The 17,919-nt window shown below is 33.4% G+C and overlaps 2 protein-coding genes across 3 annotated transcripts; one reads left to right on the forward strand and one right to left on the reverse strand.

Annotated features, from left to right (window-relative positions):
• Positions 1 to 5,040: 5,040 nt before the first annotated feature.
• Positions 5,041 to 10,381, forward strand: LOC139889489 (protein ROOT HAIR DEFECTIVE 3-like). The gene is made up of 22 exons (XM_071872437.1): positions 5,041 to 5,187; positions 6,126 to 6,275; positions 6,426 to 6,492; positions 6,569 to 6,671; positions 6,790 to 6,860; positions 6,938 to 7,001; positions 7,074 to 7,139; positions 7,226 to 7,273; positions 7,374 to 7,436; positions 7,529 to 7,585; positions 7,666 to 7,893; positions 7,963 to 8,054; positions 8,161 to 8,239; positions 8,333 to 8,498; positions 8,580 to 8,704; positions 8,773 to 9,035; positions 9,112 to 9,208; positions 9,317 to 9,466; positions 9,551 to 9,655; positions 9,731 to 9,825; positions 9,913 to 10,009; positions 10,136 to 10,381. Exons 1-22 carry the CDS (start codon positions 5,184 to 5,186, stop codon positions 10,379 to 10,381), a joined length of 2,436 nt encoding a protein of 811 aa, XP_071728538.1. The 5' UTR covers positions 5,041 to 5,183.
• A 606-nt stretch (positions 10,382 to 10,987) lies between these two features.
• On the reverse strand, positions 10,988 to 15,726 carry LOC139892716 (receptor-like serine/threonine-protein kinase ALE2). 2 transcript variants are annotated; one of them, XM_071875834.1, is made up of 9 exons: positions 15,434 to 15,726; positions 14,258 to 14,476; positions 14,120 to 14,173; positions 13,914 to 14,009; positions 13,401 to 13,772; positions 12,593 to 12,901; positions 12,087 to 12,479; positions 11,757 to 11,994; positions 10,988 to 11,674 (listed from the first exon to the last, which is right to left on the reverse strand). In XM_071875834.1, the coding sequence occupies exons 1-9, from the start codon at positions 15,513 to 15,515 to the stop codon at positions 11,014 to 11,016; spliced, it is 2,424 nt and encodes an 807-aa protein (XP_071731935.1). In that variant the 5' UTR covers positions 15,516 to 15,726; the 3' UTR covers positions 10,988 to 11,013. The 2 variants fall into 2 exon arrangements, with proteins under 2 accessions (XP_071731935.1, XP_071731934.1); XM_071875833.1 differs by having other exon boundaries at positions 12,087 to 12,497.
• Positions 15,727 to 17,919: the final 2,193 nt, after the last annotated feature.

The following is a 17,919-nucleotide window of genomic DNA, read 5'->3' on the forward strand; positions in this document are numbered from 1 at the left end:
ATAAAAATCATTCTCTCTATATATAACCTTGCTTGGTAAATGACCTTAACATATAATGCGCATAAAGAATATCCCCAAAACATACAGGCATATAGCAATCAGTATGATAAATATAGAACCTCTCGTCTGTTTAATATAAACCTCGAAGTACTAAAGCAGTTCAAAATCTTTGACTGGGCTGGTCAGTACCTGTAGATCTACCTTTAGAATTCGAGTCAATTAGGGTGTCGTTCCCTAATTCTTAGGTTACCAAACTATAAAAATCAGGGGAAATATTCGGTATAATAACCTACAAAACCTCTCGTCTGTATAATAATTTATTCGAGGAATGTTTTGCTTTTGTCTATCTCGTCAAACATTTATAAAAGCATTTCATGTATTCTCAGCCCAAAAATATATATTGCAAAAGCATTTAGTAAAAATGGATCAAATGAAACTCACGATATGATATTTTGTAGTAAAAATATTCATATGACGGAACTGAACAATGCACGGTTGGCCTCGGATTCACGAACCTACATCATTATATATATATATATATATATATATATATATATATATATATATATATATATATATATATATATAGATATATATATATATATATATTAACACATATATTTATAATCGAATAAATTTATATATTATATCTTAAATTATATATCTTATATATTTAATTTATATATATATTTAAAATAATTAATATTTATATAGTTATATATATATATATATATATATATATATATATATATATATATATATATATATATATATATATATATATGATTAGTATTATATTAAAAATCAATAATTTGTTATATGTAAATATTTATATAAATAATGTTAATATGTTTAATATATAATTATTATAAGTATATTTTTCAGTGTTGTAAAAAACGGAAAAAACGGGGGTGTAGACGGATTTTGGAGTGCCCCGTCCCGTTTATACATAAAACGTTTGAAAAAACGGAAATCGGCCAAAAAACGGTCAAAAGACGGTCAAACACGGTCCGAGACGGGAAAAAACGGGTTTTTCTGATTTTTTTCAAGTTTTTTTTTTAAAAAAAATAAAAAAAAATTAAACGTTGTGCTATTACTTAGGGTTTCTTTTTTTATGTTTGAAATGTTGAAGTATTTAAACATGTGTGAAATGCTTATGTTTTAAATAATGTAATGTACAATATATATATATAATATATAACATTTTTATTTAAAAGTCAACGTTAGTCAACATCCGTCTAGACCTCCGTCTCGACCCCGTCTCGACCCTTTTAGGACCCGACCGTCTCGACCCCGTCTCGCGTCTTTTGCAACCTTGATATTTTTATATACATAATATTTATTTATTATAAAAATAATAATAATGATGATAATAATAATAATAATAATAATAATAATAATAATAATAATAATAATAACGATATTAATAATTCATTTAAGTCATATATTAATTTTTAATTTTAATCATTTTTATAATACTTATAGTAATAATAATAATTAATCATAATAACCATAATAATATAATGGTAATAATAATAATAATAATAATAATAATAATAATAATATTAATGATAATAATAAAAATAATAATGATAATAATAAAAATACTACCTTCATTTAAAGGCTTTCAAAAAAATAATAATGCCACTACCCGTCCTCGAACCCGCGACCTCTCGTTAACCCGACACCACTCCTAACCATTTGGTATAACTTATTTTTCTGAAATTATTATCACTCCAATTATATATAACACGTTTTATTTCTATTTCTCCTTCTTCTTTAATTTAATTATTTTCACAAAACACATTTTGTTTCATCATCATCTTACGTTATCACTGTTACCATCAATCTACCATTTACAGCGAATCATCATCTTCGACCTTCATGTACTATTCATCATCTTCTCCGAGAACATCATCATCATACACTATACTCTAACAGTTCCTCATCATTTATTAACTTCCATAATTGTCTTCAGTAAAAATAGCAACAGTAATGAATTTTCGTGAGTTGTTTATCTTCGTTTCAAACACAGAAACAAGCGGTAGAAACCTGGTTTCAATGGTGGATTATGGTTTTTACTTCGAACATAAACAGAAGGTATAACAGTAGGAACCGTAGTGGTAGTGGTGGTTCGATAGTTGCAACAAGATATAGAAAAGAACTGAAATAGTTAAACAGAAGTACTAAGTTCGATAGTTATGGTGTGGTTGTATGGGTGGTTCGAAAAAAAATATAAATATATAGAAATGGAATAGTGGCGGGTGTTCATTAATGGGGTTTGGTGTGGTGGTGATTTCGAACACAGGAACATACAACAGCAGCAGGAAATGAAGGTGGTTACGGTGGTTGAGAGGGTGATGGGTTTATGTTTTACCGATGGTTCATCAAACATATATAAAGAAAGGTGGTGATATTGAAGATGGTAAGTGGTGGAAGTGTTTAATAGTGATGGAAAGTGATGTTAGGCGATGCTGATGAGTGACAGATTAGAAGGTGGTGCAAGGTGTGGTGATCATAGTCGAGGGTGAGGCTGGTGTTAGGGTAGTCGGTTGGTTCAAGGTGTGGGTAAAAAACAATATGAAGAAGATAGAAACACTACAGAAGTTAGGAGATGGTGAGAGATAGAATTATAAGCTAGTGATATATCAATCAGTCATCCAATTGTATATATATAATATATAACTCTTAAAGATGCAATTGGACACAGTAATATCCATTTTTCAATCAATTAGGTACGGTGTTTTAATTATAATATAATTTAAAATATAAACGTGTGATAACGTTAGCCGTCGTCTTTTGCGGATTAAATTTCGTATTCTGTTGTTAATCAATGACGGATAAAAGTCCTCTGAAAAATCCCAAAATTTTACTGTAATTATATTTATTTATTCTAATCATTATTTTATAATAATGATCATAAATTGTTTAAAATTATTAAATAAAGATTAAATTAATTATTAGTGCTCGATCATAGGTAAAATATACAAAATGTTAAAATTTAACAAATAGCTCCTATATATATATATACTTCTAATAAGCCTATAATTTAGATAACTCATTTTCAGATAACCGTTTATTTTAAAATCATATAAGTTCATATTTAGCTTGTTTAATATCCACCGAATTGCAATTGAGAGTTACAGTCGTTTACTAAATAGATTCGAAATCACAAAATATATATTTAATATACTTTATTTATATATATAGATATGTTTTAAATAATAATTATCATAATATCATATTTTTATTTTATTTTACATAATTAATTTTAATAACAACAACATATAATATTTAAAATTATATTTTCAATTATAATATATATATATATATACACACATCTCTATTTACAATTAATTGTTCGTGAATCGTCGGCAATGGTCGAAGGGTAAATGAATATATGAAAACAGTTCAAAATTTTCGAGATTCAACTTAACAGACTTTGCTTATCGTGTCGGAAATATTAAATCATATAGATATTTGACTTAAAAATAAGTCGAAATTTTCCGGGTCGTGACAGTACCTACCCGTTAAATAAATTTCGTTCCGAAATTTGACTGAGGTCGTTATGGCTGACAACTAGAATATTTTCATGAAGAATATGAGTTGTAAAATAGAGTTTTATCACCATTGAGTAAAACTAAAAAAGTACAATTTTTTTTTTTGGAAAAAAAACTTAATAAATATATAAAAAAAGTTCAATTTTTTAAACAACTTATTTATCTATTCAACTTCAATGATCCTTTTTTCACATGTTTGAATCTTTTATTATGTGTTTTTCAACTATTTACTTGAAATTGCTATATAATATAATATAATATAATATAATATAATATAATATAATATATAAATAATTATAATGTATAATTTATCATAATACGATAAAAAGAAAGTTGTGGGCTTAAGCGGCGTCTACCAGTCCGTACCGAACTCGATAAGCGAGGTATTGACCTTGACTCCGTGAGATGCCCTCTATGTGATGATGATGTGGAAACTCTTGAACATTCGAAGATTTTTTGCCGACATTCGATGGAAGTTTGGGATCGGGTTTATAATTGGTGGGGTCTCGGGGGATGTACAAACTTAAGTGTAAATGAAGCCTTTCGGGGAAAATGTAATCGTGCTCTTTCTTCTTTTGGTTCGCGTTTATGGCAAACGGTGGAGTGGGCATGTGCCTACTTAATTTGGAGAAACCGAAATCAAAAATTTTCTTCAAAAAAATGTTGGAGTGGTTCGACGGCTTTAATGGAGGTTCAACTTAAATCGTTCGAATGGATCACGCCCCGTGTCAAGAAAAGGTTGGGGTTAGATTGGCTCCAATGGCTAACTAACCCTATTGCCTTCTGCGATTAATCTCACTGGCCTGGTTGCGTGCTCAGCAGCCTTTTCCTGATGTAACTATTCCATCTTGCTTCGGTATTATATTGTTTTTTCCTGTTATTTCGAGTATGTTTCTAATAGTTTTGGTGTGTACAGGGCTTTCTCTTATGTCCATTACTGTGGTTTGTAAATTGGTATGTGGACTTTGTACTGGGCTTAGCTCAATGAGGCCTTTTTTCGTGTTTAATGGATTTTTCGCCTTTCGAAAAAAAAAAGTTGTGGGCATACTATTATACTATCCATGTCCTTTGAGTGATGGAATATGAAGAGGTCATGAGTTCGATCGTTAGGGATGACATGATTTTCTTTAAAACAATTGAACACCAATAATGGTGGTATATATTGACCTATAGAGACGTTTTATCGAATTCGTTCACGAACTTCTACTCAGGAGTACTGCTAGAATGGAAGATTGTTGAAATCAATGATCTAATGCCAACAAATCGTCTATAAAGAAAAAAGAAATGAAAAATATTTCGTTTACTGCCGCTATTTAAGTTTTACTAGCCATTTACTATTTCCACCTACTTTCCAATTATTTTCTTTTATTACTGATGATCCAATCACAAACAAAATATATACAATTAATTTATTAATTAGTAATTTAATAATATAATTAATACTCTGTATATACATTCTCTATATCTATCATATCACACCTGTGTGGGAGACGTCCACCTTTGAAGAACACATCAAACAACTACAAAAGAAAAGGGGAATTTCATTCTTCTTCTTTGAGATCGCACACTGATTACTTCTTCTTCAAGAAACCTGACATCAATTTGCAACGTCATCTGTTTTCAATGGGTAGGCACTTCATTTGATTCAATAGTTTAGTTGTGTAGTGATTTTATTGTTTAGTTTTCAAGTCAAAACCCTAACGACTTGCGTTGAAATGATTGATTCAATCGAGACCAGCAAATTGATTGATATGATGTTGTGCATGTAAGATCAGAGTGTTTTACAATTGTTAATATTAGTTCAATTTTGATTTTGATACTAGTTAGCGGTTTAATGCTACTGTTTGATTTTTCATTTATCAGTTAAGTTTTATTTAATTTTAAAATTAACGTTAATTGTAAAGTGCCCTATCTTCACTTGCTATCTTGCAGAAGATGAGAGTTTTTAAGACGAGATTATTATTGGCTTAAAATATGTGTGTTTTTTTGTTGGATTTGGGAAAAAATATATGGACAGTGCCGGAAACAGTAATTTTTTTGACCGGGGGCAAAAAAAATTTAAAAACGTAGTAATTTTTTTGGCAAAATATGAAGATTTTTGGGTAAAATATGGAGTTTTTTGGGAAAAATAATGAGACTTTTGGGCAAAATATGGTTGCTTTGAGGGCAAAATAGGAAGACTTTTGGACCAAAAAAATCCACTGGGGCAAAATAATAAAATCCAAATTTTTTACACTAAAAATTTCGAATCCAATGGGGGCGGGTGCCCTCACTTGTCCCTTACTACTTCCGCCCGTGTATATGGACAAAGGTCTAGTGAAAGCTGAATCTCTAAGATGTGTAGCTGTGATGTGTTTGGGTTGAGGGTTAATAATTTGTGCGTTACTTATGCTAACTAGTAATTATTCTGTTTGAAATATTTGAAGCTTAGTGTAGAACTTTTGATCATGTTAATTTATACCGTTGAATCATAATCATTTTAAATAAGAGATGTTAAGTTTTACAGTAGTATGGTGTGCTCATTTCTAAGTATGCAAGTGATCTTTTTTTTTTTTTTTTTTTCAGACAAAGAAGTGGAATGTTGTTCTACCCATCTTATAGAAGGAGATGGTACTTTCAATGCAGTTGGACTTGATAATTTTATTAAACAAGTCAAACTTGGAGAGTGTGGACTTTCTTATGCTGTTGTTGCTATCATGGGCCCACAGAGTAGTGGTATGTCTCAGTTATGCCATTCAAGAGAGACCCTTTTCATGTTTTACATGATGCAAAAGAATTTGTTGTTACTTAAAGATATTTACTTTTTAAGATTTAGGCATAAAATAGTTCATGTGTACGTTCTGAAATTAGTATGCTTTTCGGCAGGGAAGAGCACACTTCTTAATCATCTTTTTCATACCAACTTTAGGGAAATGGATGCTTACAGGGGAAGGCATGTTTGTGATTTCTTTATTTCATCATGTTTTCTTTCCATTCATTTAGCTCACTTCCCATTTCTCTTTATTCAGGACTCAAACCACCAAAGGTATTTGGATAGCAAGATGTCCCGGTATTGAACCGTGCACAATTGTAATGGATCTGGAGGGTACTGATGGAAGAGAGCGAGGAGAGGTATATTGGGTCAAATTCATTTTGTCGTTATCTTCGATAATAGACATTGTTGTTGATTTTGGTTACTTTTGTTTCATCGTTGTTTTCTCTTATAGTTGGATTTTTGTATGTTGTCCAGGATGATACTGCATTCGAGAAACAAAGTGCACTTTTTGCTCTTGCTGTTTCAGATATAGTGCTTATAAACATGTAAGTTTACTGATAGCTTCAGATAATCTGATCTTGTATACCTAAGTTGCGTATCTTGATAAACATCTGTTAAATAGGTGGTGTCACGATATTGGGCGTGAGCAGGCTGCAAATAAACCACTTTTGAAAACCGTATTTCAGGTACAGTTTACAGTTCTCTACCCTATCCAATTAACATGGTCTGTTTGTTGATCTCTTGATATGTGTTTTCAGGTCATGTTGCGATTATTTAGTCCACGTAAAACAACCTTAATGTTCGTTATACGTGATAAAACGAGGGTAAGTTTTATTTATAATACATGTCCAGATCAAATGTGTATACCTTTGAAAATACAATAATTAAATTATCTTCATATTTGTTACAGACACCTCTTGAAAATCTGGAGCCTGTCTTGAGGGAGGATATTCAGAAGGTATATTTCTATGTCTTATCATACATACTACATCTCGTATTCTTGTCACCAAAAAACTAACACAAGTGCACCACTTATGATAATCTTTCATTGCCTGTAGATTTGGGATTCTGTTCCCAAGCCAGAAGCCCATAGAAGCACCCCTTTGAGCGAATTTTTTAATGTAAGAACCTAGATTATATCACTTCTATAATCATCTGTTTAACTGTTCATAAAAATAAAACACCTATCCACTCTCTTTAATTGAATTACCAGGTTCAAGTTGTTGCCCTGTCTAGTTATGAAGAAAAAGAAGAACAGTTTAAAGAACAGGTATGTTTAAGATTCATTCTGGATCCTTTTGAACACCTTATGTGATGATAATACACTGATATGGTTTCTAATTATGGAAGGTGGCTAGTTTGAGGCAGAAGTTCTTCCAATCTATCGCACCCGGCGGTCTAGCAGGCGATAGGCGAGGAGTTGTTCCTGCTTCTGGTTTTTCCTTTAGTTCACAGCAAATATGGAAAGTTATTAAGGAGAATAAAGATCTTGATTTGCCTGCCCATAAGGTCATGGTGGCAACTGTACGATGTGATGAAATTGCTAATGAGAAATATTCTTCATTTGTTTCAAACAAGGTATCCATTTTAGCTATTAATTAGCCCATTACAATCTGTTTGAACATTTCAACTAAACAAGTGTTGCAGGATTGGGTCGAATTAGAAGAGGCTGTGCAATCTAATCTTGTCCCAGGCTTTGGAAAGAAGCTTAGTTCACTGCTTTCGAAATGTTTATCCAGGTTTAAGGATAACGTCCTGTTTTGGAAGCATTTATAATGTTCTGATATAATGATAATGTTATTCAAAATTGCAAGTTTTTTATGTGTTTTAATAATATGTTTTCAGTTATGATGAAGAAGCTATTTACTTTGAAGATAGTGTTAGATCTGCAAAACGAAAGCAATTGGAAGAGAAGTTGATGCAGGTAATCTATTTTTTGTCAACACTTGCAAAATGTCATTATTGTTTATTTATCTGTAGTATGCTCTCATTGTGTGGCATCTTTTGATATATTCAGCTTGTTCAACCGGCGTACCAATTGATGTTGGAACACATACGATCTAGGACATTAGATAACTTTAAAAAAGCCCTTAGTGATGCTTTGAATGGAGGACAGGGGTTTGCCTTGGCCGCTCGTGAATGCTCAAAGAAGTTCATGAAAATATTTGAAGAACAATGTGAAGGTCAGCTATCAAGTGTCAATTCCCGAGTCACATCTTTTGTAAATAATCAAATAGTCAAACGTTAAATTTCTGAATTTACAGATGCCGTTATTAAGCAATCCAAATGGGATTCAACTAAAGTAAGGGATAAGTTTTCAAACGATTTAGAATCACATATTGCCGAAGTTCGAACTGAGAAGTTATCTGAACTTCTTGCACTGTATGAGGTAATATAAATTAGTAATTATAAGCTTTAAATAGAACCATTGTTGATCGATTTGTGCATTGTTTGCAGTCAAAAGTAAAAGAAGCGTTATATAGTCCTGTGGAAGCTCTTCTAGAAGGAGGCAGTGACGATACATGGCCTGCAATCAGGAAAATTCTGCACCGTGTAACTGAAACAGCCGTCTCCGAGTTCTCTTTTGCATTTTCTGGATTTGAAATGGATGATCAAGCTAAGAGAGATATGATTTCAAAGTTGAATAATTATGCCAGAGGAGTAGTTGAAGGGAAGACAAAAGAAGAAGCCGCCAAAGTTTTGTACCGCATGAAAGAAAGGTAATCTATGCAAGCACTTATGGAATATGTCAGCCATATTTTCGTGTGACTTTATTTAATCCATGAAATCATACAGATTTACATCGATATTCAACCATGATAATGATTCAATGCCGCGAGTTTGGACGGGAAAGGAGGATATTCGAGCTATAACTAAAATGGCCCGGTCTTCTGTAAGAATCGATATATCACACTATGAGCCTTGATGTTTGATATTAGATGTACTAGTCTTATAAAACGTGGCATATAAGCATTTTAATATAATCACATTTACCTTTCAGTCTTTAAAGTTGTTGTCGGTATTAGCCGCAATTCGTTTGGATGAAGACACCGACACGATTGGGGATACTCTAGTCCTTGCTTTGGTGGACCCACAGAAAGGGACCAGTAAGAGCAAAGCAGACCCATTGGCCTCGAGCACATGGGAAGAGGTATCATGTTTCGTTATGGTATACAATCTTCTTTTTCTTTTCATTATTACGTGTCTTTGTAATGTGAGCTTTGACAATATTTAGGTTCCACCTACAAAGACACTCATAACTCCCGTTCAGTGCAAATCGTTGTGGAACCAATTTCAAAGAGAAACTGAATATACCATCTCTCAAGCTATCGCTTCCCAAGTATGAGTCTATCAGTTTTTTTACTTAAATTATGAATTTCTTAATCATTTTAACATTTTATACTATTGTTTTCAGGAAGCAAATAAACGCAATAACAACTGGTTGCCGCCTCCATGGGCTATCGCAGCTATGGTCATCCTTGGATTCAACGAGTTTATGACTCTTTTGAGGTTCTTTTTGTCTTTACTAATCTCCATCTTCATATTGCCTCTTTAGAGGAAACCAGGCTCAACTTATATTGAAATTTTATCTGTCAGGAATCCTTTGTGGCTGCTCGTTATTTTTGTGAGTTACTTGTTGCTGAAAGCTTTGTGGGTCCAACTAGATATATCTGGTGAATTCCGCAATGGCTCAGTGAGTTTACCTTTTAAGCCCTTGAACATTATAATATTTTCATCAATCTATGTATATTTTGATACAAAATGCAACTTTGCCCAACTGTTTTTTGTTTCATCTTTTTTGATATTTGCATGCCTACAGCTTCCAGGAATTCTCTCGTTATCAACGAAATTTCTTCCAGCAGTTACAAATCTCCTTAGAAAATTAGCAGAGGAAGGGCAAAGGCCCCCTGTGAACACTGACGCGCAAAGAAATACTTCGAGCCCATCACAATCATCAAACATCGTTCAGAGTAACAGTGGTGTATCATCAACTGCTTCATCTGAGGTAATAACAGAGAATGAAACAGAATACACTAGCCCTTCACGACACAACAACGAGCTTTAAACTTCTGGTAAACCACTTTTGTATTTATGAAAAACTTGTTTAATATCCCGGAAAAGATATGTTAACGGGCTTTGGACATGTGACATTAAAGAGAATATAGAGTTTACTGGTAACCTTGTACTTCGGCTTTACCATATAGATTTTGCTTTGAATGTTGCTTGGTGTCCGAAAATACTGAATTAAGTGAAACTTGTGTTTTAGATGTCTAGTTTAGAACGAATGTTGTATACATGGGTATTATTGGTTGTGTTTTTGGTATGTTTATTGCCACGTTCGTCTAGTTTACGTTGGATTTTTTTTTTTTTTTTTGTTAAAGAAGTATAACACATTTCTTTGTACACCAATATACTACATAATTTATGTGTTTGTAGTGTACGCAAAAGTTAATTTGTTTCTCCCCCGAAGCTGTTATATTCATGGCATACTGATTCCTCTGCTATACGATATCTTTGTTAGCCTATTAATCATCGTCACATTTACTGTTATCTGATGAGTTTTAGTGTTGATAGATGACCTGATGATGAATCTCAGATTACATGAATCAATCATAAAAACTGTTTTCAATCTTGAACATGTTCTAAAGCTGCCCAGTTCACTCTCTTTTTTATATTACATATAAAAAGAATCTATTTTTATAAATTAGACGAAAACCCATGCCCATGTTCGTGTTCATGGTCACTCATACTTCCTCTAGACAAGCCTCTTAACCGTTGCCAGAACTTTTTTTTCTTCCCCATTTTAAGAGGAGCAGAGTTAAACTGTCTTCTGAACGAATCAGACTCTAAACCTCCTTCGTTTTCAATAGTACTCAAATCTCTAGTCGATAATCCAACATGTGTATCGTATTCGTACCCACTACTCATCCGATGATGAATCTCAGATTGATCCATCATTTCAAAGTCGAGATCTTCATCAAGGCTACAGCTTCTTGAAGTAGTTTCTCTTATTTCGTCAAACTCATTGCAAACAAGTTTCAAGGCTTGAACTACTTCACCCATGAATGGGCGGTGTGATACTTCTGGCTGCACACACATTGATGTTATGGCTGCCACTTTGAGTATACTGTCAAATGGTGTGTTTGACATCATTATTTCGGGGTCAATGATTGACTCTAAAGCTTCCTTGTTTGTAAGCATTGGTCGAGCCCATGCGACAAGATTTTCTTGACCAGGTGGCTGCAACAGGTCCACTGGCTTTCTCCCAGTTAAAAGCTCTAGAAGAACTACACCGTAGCTGTAGACGTCACTTTTTACCAGAAGATGACCTGTCATTGCGTATTCTGGCGCCAGGTAGCTGAAAAACAGATTGAATAACTAAGCAATAGAATTAAAAAAAAAAAAAAACCTAATGCATGAAAAAAACACAAGAATGATACCCAAAAGTTCCCATGACATGTGTTGATATATGCTTATGACCATCTAATGCAGTTTTAGCCAAACCAAAATCTGAAACTTTAGGTGTAAAATCGTTTTCGAGTAATATATTGCTTGACTTGAAGTCACGATGAATGACACGAGGGCTCGAATCTTCATGTAAATAAGCTAAACCACGAGCTGCCCCTAGCGCAATCTTCATTCTCGCACACCAGCTCAAACGGTTAATCTTGTCTGCACCTGAATCCGAAATTTCAAAAAACATAAATTTTACATCTTTTCGATAGATCAAATCAAGAATCAAGAAACAAATCAAAGTAATTTTTGTTTACCATGCAAATGGGATTCAACACTTCCATTTGGAACAAGCTCATAAACTAGACAACGAAACTGATCGTCTGTGCAAATTCCAAACAATTTAACCAAATTTCGGTGGTGAAGACGACTCAGCATTTCAACTTCAGCCAAAAATTCACGACCGCCTTGCCTGTCATATCGCTTAAGAACTTTTACAGCAACTTTTCGTTCATCTTCAAGAACACCGCTATAAACAACTCCAAAACCGCCTTCTCCTAGTATTCTTTGGGAATTAAAGTGATCTGTTGCTTTCTCAATCTCACTCAAGCTATAAATTTTGGCCGTCCCGGTGTACGCTGCTAAACTCGAGCTGAACGACATTGATTCTGAACTTTTCCTGCTTCCGACTATCAACGAATCTCCAGTCCCTAAATGAGTTTCATTTGCTTCATATCGTTAGGGTGTGTTAGTTTGGCTAATCCAAAACTGATTATCTTAACCGGATAATCAAAAACGATTATTGGTAATGAAATATTCTTACCTGGCAGTTTCCCTCGAGCAGTCGTACGTGTCTGATCGTGATTTTCTGATTGAGAACTGGTAGAACAACATCCACATTTCCACAGGAGAAGCCAAAAGGCTCCAATGAAAACTATAAAAGCTGTGACAGAAGATAAACTAACTACGGCAACGATGCTTTTATCCGGTTTACTATTATTATCCCTTCCATTTTTCGGTATGTCAACTCCAAAAGGCTTTAATGGCTGTCCTTTATTATCGTTCACAAAATTAGGTTGATCGACCGTGACATCATTATTTGAAGGAATCGAAGGCGGAGAAGGCGGAAGCCCTGAAATTAAATCGGAATATAAAACCCAGCAATGTTATATCAAACTTTCAAGCTTTATGGTGGTGTTTGATTTTTACTTTTTTTTGAAGATGTTCTTGTCTATAGATTTTGTAGAGAAGACGTGACCTAAAAGTTTGAATAGTGTTTGTTTTTATGTCTTACAAAATAACTTAAATCATTTCTGCAGCTGCAACACTTAGAAGCATATTTCTAACAGGTTAAGACATTATTTTATCTTATATCTTTAGGAAAACAAACAGTCTGCAGTCTGGGTGCACATACATAAGAAGTCTGGGTGCACATACATAAGAATATAAGATATAATAAGATATGTAGACTGAAAAACAAACAACACCTATGTTTTATGCATCAAACTTTCTTTTATCTTTTATACAACAGAAATCAGATATTGCCAGACATTAAACCATTAGAAGTTCTAACTCCAAGATTCATTAGATCTGTATATACTGACAAGTATGAGATTGTGAGTTAGTAAAACCTGGATATCGAACGTCTACAACTCGGTAGGATCCAAATTGAGCTGGGTTGATGAAAACCTTTTTGTTCCAGAACTTTTGATAGATTGTAAATGCAGTGAACGAATCAAAGTTTTGTTGAAGGGGTACTAAGTTGAGAAGAACAATGGTTTCGTCCAGCTGTTCACCAGCTGCATTGGCTCCCATGATTCGAGCTTGACTTACATTGAGTGAAACACTGGTGGCGATTTCATTAGCGAGTTCGGAGACTAAAGGAAAGAACGTATATGGAGAAATAACGAGGCGTAGTTTAACTTCAATTGGCCATACACACGCACAAGGTGATCCAGCTGGCGTATATGTTAATGGTTGTGTGCAAGTCACTGTTGTACAGTCTACAAGTAAAAGTTTGGTATTAGCCCTAAAGATACAAATTCACACATTTCACCTATTTATGTATTTCGCCAAATATAATCAACTCATGTGGCCCAGATAACGATAGTTATAACCACGTTTGTAATAAGATATACGCTTACCTTCGTTAGGTGGTGGTGGAGGTAGCGCAAAAACTGCAGTTGGGGGATCAGCTGTGTTCTTCGTCAACGAGTAGCTTGATGGACTGATTGCAGGCCCTTGAACATTATAACATTTTCATCAAACTATGTATTATGATTATATATATATAACCACAAAAAGGTTGCTGAAATAATAAAAAGATCGAAACTTTATAAATCTTGCTTACCCAATCGGCTTGTTGGATCAATGGGTGATGGTGCAGGAGCCGAAATAGATGAACCTAGTCAAGATATGATTAAATCTTTAGAAACCTTTAAGTAATGTAGTACTATTTTTGGGATATTTTCAGTATAAGAAAGCTTACCTTTGGGATTGTAAGTTGGTCGTTGAACTTGATATGAGGGTCTTGGTGCAAAATGGCCAAGTTTTGTTCTTTCGTGATGATATTTGTGAAATGAAATGCCAGGAAAACCTCGTTTCATCCATTTTGTTGCATGATGGTTGGAGGGAAAATGTTTAACAGAGCGATCAGGTGGAAAAGATCGATCGCTGGTGGGAGTTAATGCCCGCGGCACACCATGATCTGTAGATATGGTTGCTATCCGATTAGATAGTTTGACTTTGCAGGTTAAACAAGTTAGTTTTTAAGTTTTAGGATCAGTATAGATTTATGTGTAATTAGCAATCGATGAATTCAATATGTAAACTGAAAATTATATGTCTGAATTACAGTAACATAGTTTCTGAGAATCAATATACATCATGTCAATGTTCGATTAGAAAAATTGACTAATTCGACCAGAAAGTTAAGATTGTTGATGTAACCCAATTTATGTTTTATCGACTTCATAGATCATACGAATATACACAATCTTTTCGTCTGTGCAGACAAACTACATTCGAGTTGATGTCACAAGTTTTCGTTTTTTAATCTCAAAAGAGTCAAAATTGCATATATTTATTAGGTACAATATAACCAAAAATACTGTACTTGGGGGTGGTGGAAAAAGCAAGATGGGCTGCATACGTTAGAGTATGACGTTGGATTACTCGGCTCCGAATAAAAAAACCTTACAACTTTAGTATAACCAAAAATAGAGACAAATAGAATACATTTAATTATTAATTATCCAAGTAAAACAAGTTATAAAAATAATTGATTTAAAAATACAGAGCAACAAAGTCAGTTGTACGATAATAAGGGGATCAATTAAAAGATAAAAGATTTATACTATATATACTATACTATAATACTGTTTTCTAAAATTAAACAATTCACAACATAAAGAATATTAGTTGACTTAATAGCATAAATTCAAAAACAATTCTAACATTGGCCATAATCAGTATTTGAAATTTGATAATATAAACAGTTTTAAAATTAGAATAAATAAAATAAATAGAAACTACATGTATAAGAAGAACCTCAAAGATCATAGAATCATAATCAGGTATTCCACTGCCTAACATAAAACATCTAAAGAAATAAAGAATATAAATTTCTTGATGAGATAAAGAAGATAAACAGAAACCAAGTTACCTGCAGATCCAACAACCAAAGAATCATCACAAACAATCAATATCAAGAATGTGATCAAGCTGAGAATCATTTGAAACCCCATCAACAAGCAAAATGAACATGCCAACCATGAAAAGCTTTAATCTTTGATCACCCCACAACCAATCATTGCAATAAACACTTGTACTGTACTGCCCATAGCTTCTGATCAAAAGAAATAAGGGTGGAAAGTGCAAAGTTTATCTAACCAAACTTTGCAGAGCTTAATAGAGCTAGCTATTCTGTCTTTTGACATCAATAAGCAAAGTGTTTTATTTTTTGCCACAGATCATGAACACAAATTTATGGGTTTTATTATTACAGTGGTATGAGAGTAGTACTAATATGAGTGATGAAATGATGAGATATAAAGCAGGAAAGAGATACAAAGTGGGGGCAATTGATATTTGATCAATTTTGAATGCCCCAATGGAAATATGATTAATTGATTATGATTCTTTGTGAGGAATGTTAGTTAAAATCTAGAAGGTTTTTTTAATGGTTATTAACATTTTTAGAGTAAGGGGATATTAAAATTATGATGCATACAATCTAAACATATATATATTTTTTTCTTTTTATATATTTTTAGTTCTTATTTTTGGGTTAAAAATATGCAGGGATTTTAGAGTCATTTTCTCAAAGTTAAGTTTGGTGATCAAAGCTGAAAAGTTGAAACTTGCGTTGAGATACATAGATTCAATTTAAGTTATTATATATAATTTGTTTTTTTTTCCTTTTATTATCATCTTTTTTCATTCTGCTTTCTGCTCTCGTTTATTAATCCAAATTAGGGTTTGTGTTTATCTTTTTCATTAGTTCAATTTACTGTAATCTTGTGAGAGAACAAGTTCATAATTCATTGAACTTGTTTGTGGGTGTAATCTACTGTGTAAACCTTTTGTGTCTTCATCACAATCGTTTTGATTGTGAGTTTGATTAGTGAAGTATTTGATCTCATATGATTGGAGATTTTGCCTTCTGTGATTGAAGGATTTAATCGTGTGTTTGTTCAATATTCATCTTTCTTTTTTCGGAATGACAATTTTATTAATAAGCTAAAACGGGCTCCTTAGTAAGGCACTGAAGAAACCCAACACCAAAGGTTACATCGTTTTTACATTGGCTTTAAGAGCATTCGTTCCAAGAAACATTTGATTTACCTTTATCTTTCATCCAATTAAAATAAAAGTTACATATCGAATCAAACACCAAACTTTTCTTTGCTTCACGCGTGTTATAGAAAATTTTGTTGCAAAACTTCCAAACGTACCATAAAAGGCAAGAAACGATCACGTAAATCTTGTTCTTCTTATCCGAACTAGCTCGCCATTCTATATGCCAATCGAATCAATTTAACCACGATTCGAAGTTGGGGAACTGCACTTAAGTCCATATACCAACACGACGTCATAATTCCTTAGCAAAAAACACACCCAAAAAGGATATGATCTAACCATTCTACAGGATGCTCGCATAGAATACACCTAATATGTTCGATTTCTAGACCTCTACCGGAGAGATTGAGTTTAGTAGGCAACCTATTAAGAGTCACACACCAAATGAAAATATTTACCTTTCGTGGAAGTAACGGACTTCAAAATGCGGGCTGTTGAATTCGAGGCAGAAGGGCTGAATCTATATAGCCTCGAACATGATTAACGGGATACTCTCCAATGTTTGTTGTTGACCAATAGTAGGAGTCATCCTCCTCGGTTAAAATTACAGTGCCAATTTCCATCTTCATTTGAACCAATAACACATGATTTCTTGATTCCTCTACCGATCGTTTTCATTCCCAAAACCAATCTCCATTGAGAATGCGGCCCACCAACAAACAATCCTCACTAATGTCATTATGGAAAAGACGATCGAGCTTATCTTCTAAGCACTCACTCCCACGCCAATTATCCTTTCAAAAGCGACTCGAACGACGATTACCCACTTTTTTCTTTAACACGTTTCGAGTGAGGATAGCATCCCTTTTATCCTTCCCAAAAAGTGTCACTATAATCGGCCACACACTTGAACCACGTACCCAATCTTCATCTATACGCACTGATGTACCATATATCGAGCGTATAACCTGAGCCCAAAATGAACCCTTATCCAATACATACCTCCAAAGCTATTTAAGTAAGAGTGCGTGATTAAATGCTCGTAAACTTCCAATGCCCAAACCTCCACTATCCAAGGAAGCTAAAGTTTGATCCCATTTCACCCTATTTTTCTTGTGTCGCCTTTGCTACCCAAAAAAATTAGAACGAATACTTTCTAACTCTTTAAGAACGATTTCCAGACATTCGAATAATGAAGAATAATAAATGCCTAAGCTCCTCATCACATATTTGATAAGAGTTAAACGACCCAATCTCTCTTTTTTTTTGAATTATTTTCTCTTTTCTTCGAGTTCCAACAAGATAAAGACTTACGAAAACGACCAATAAGATCCTTCTAATAAAATATTC

The sequence above is a fragment of the Rutidosis leptorrhynchoides genome, chromosome 2 (assembly GCF_046630445.1).
Source record: "Rutidosis leptorrhynchoides isolate AG116_Rl617_1_P2 chromosome 2, CSIRO_AGI_Rlap_v1, whole genome shotgun sequence".
NCBI classification, from domain to species: Eukaryota; Viridiplantae; Streptophyta; class Magnoliopsida; order Asterales; family Asteraceae; genus Rutidosis; species Rutidosis leptorrhynchoides.

Excerpts from the sequence above, each read along its gene's own strand:
- LOC139889489 (XM_071872437.1), top strand. Across the intron at positions 7,274-7,373 it reads TGAGGGAGGATATTCAGAAG|ATTTGGGATTCTGTTCCCAA; the intron begins GTATATTTCTAT and ends CATTGCCTGTAG. Across the intron at positions 8,499-8,579 it reads ATTTGAAGAACAATGTGAAG|ATGCCGTTATTAAGCAATCC; the intron begins GTCAGCTATCAA and ends CTGAATTTACAG.
- LOC139892716 (XM_071875833.1), bottom strand. The coding sequence starts at position 15,515 with ATGGGGTTTCAAATGATTCTCAGCTTGATCACATTCTTGATATTGATT. Across the intron at positions 14,174-14,257 it reads ACCAACTTACAATCCCAAAG|GTTCATCTATTTCGGCTCCT; the intron begins GTAAGCTTTCTT and ends TATCTTGACTAG. Across the intron at positions 13,773-13,913 it reads TCCACCACCACCTAACGAAG|ACTGTACAACAGTGACTTGC; the intron begins GTAAGCGTATAT and ends TTTTACTTGTAG.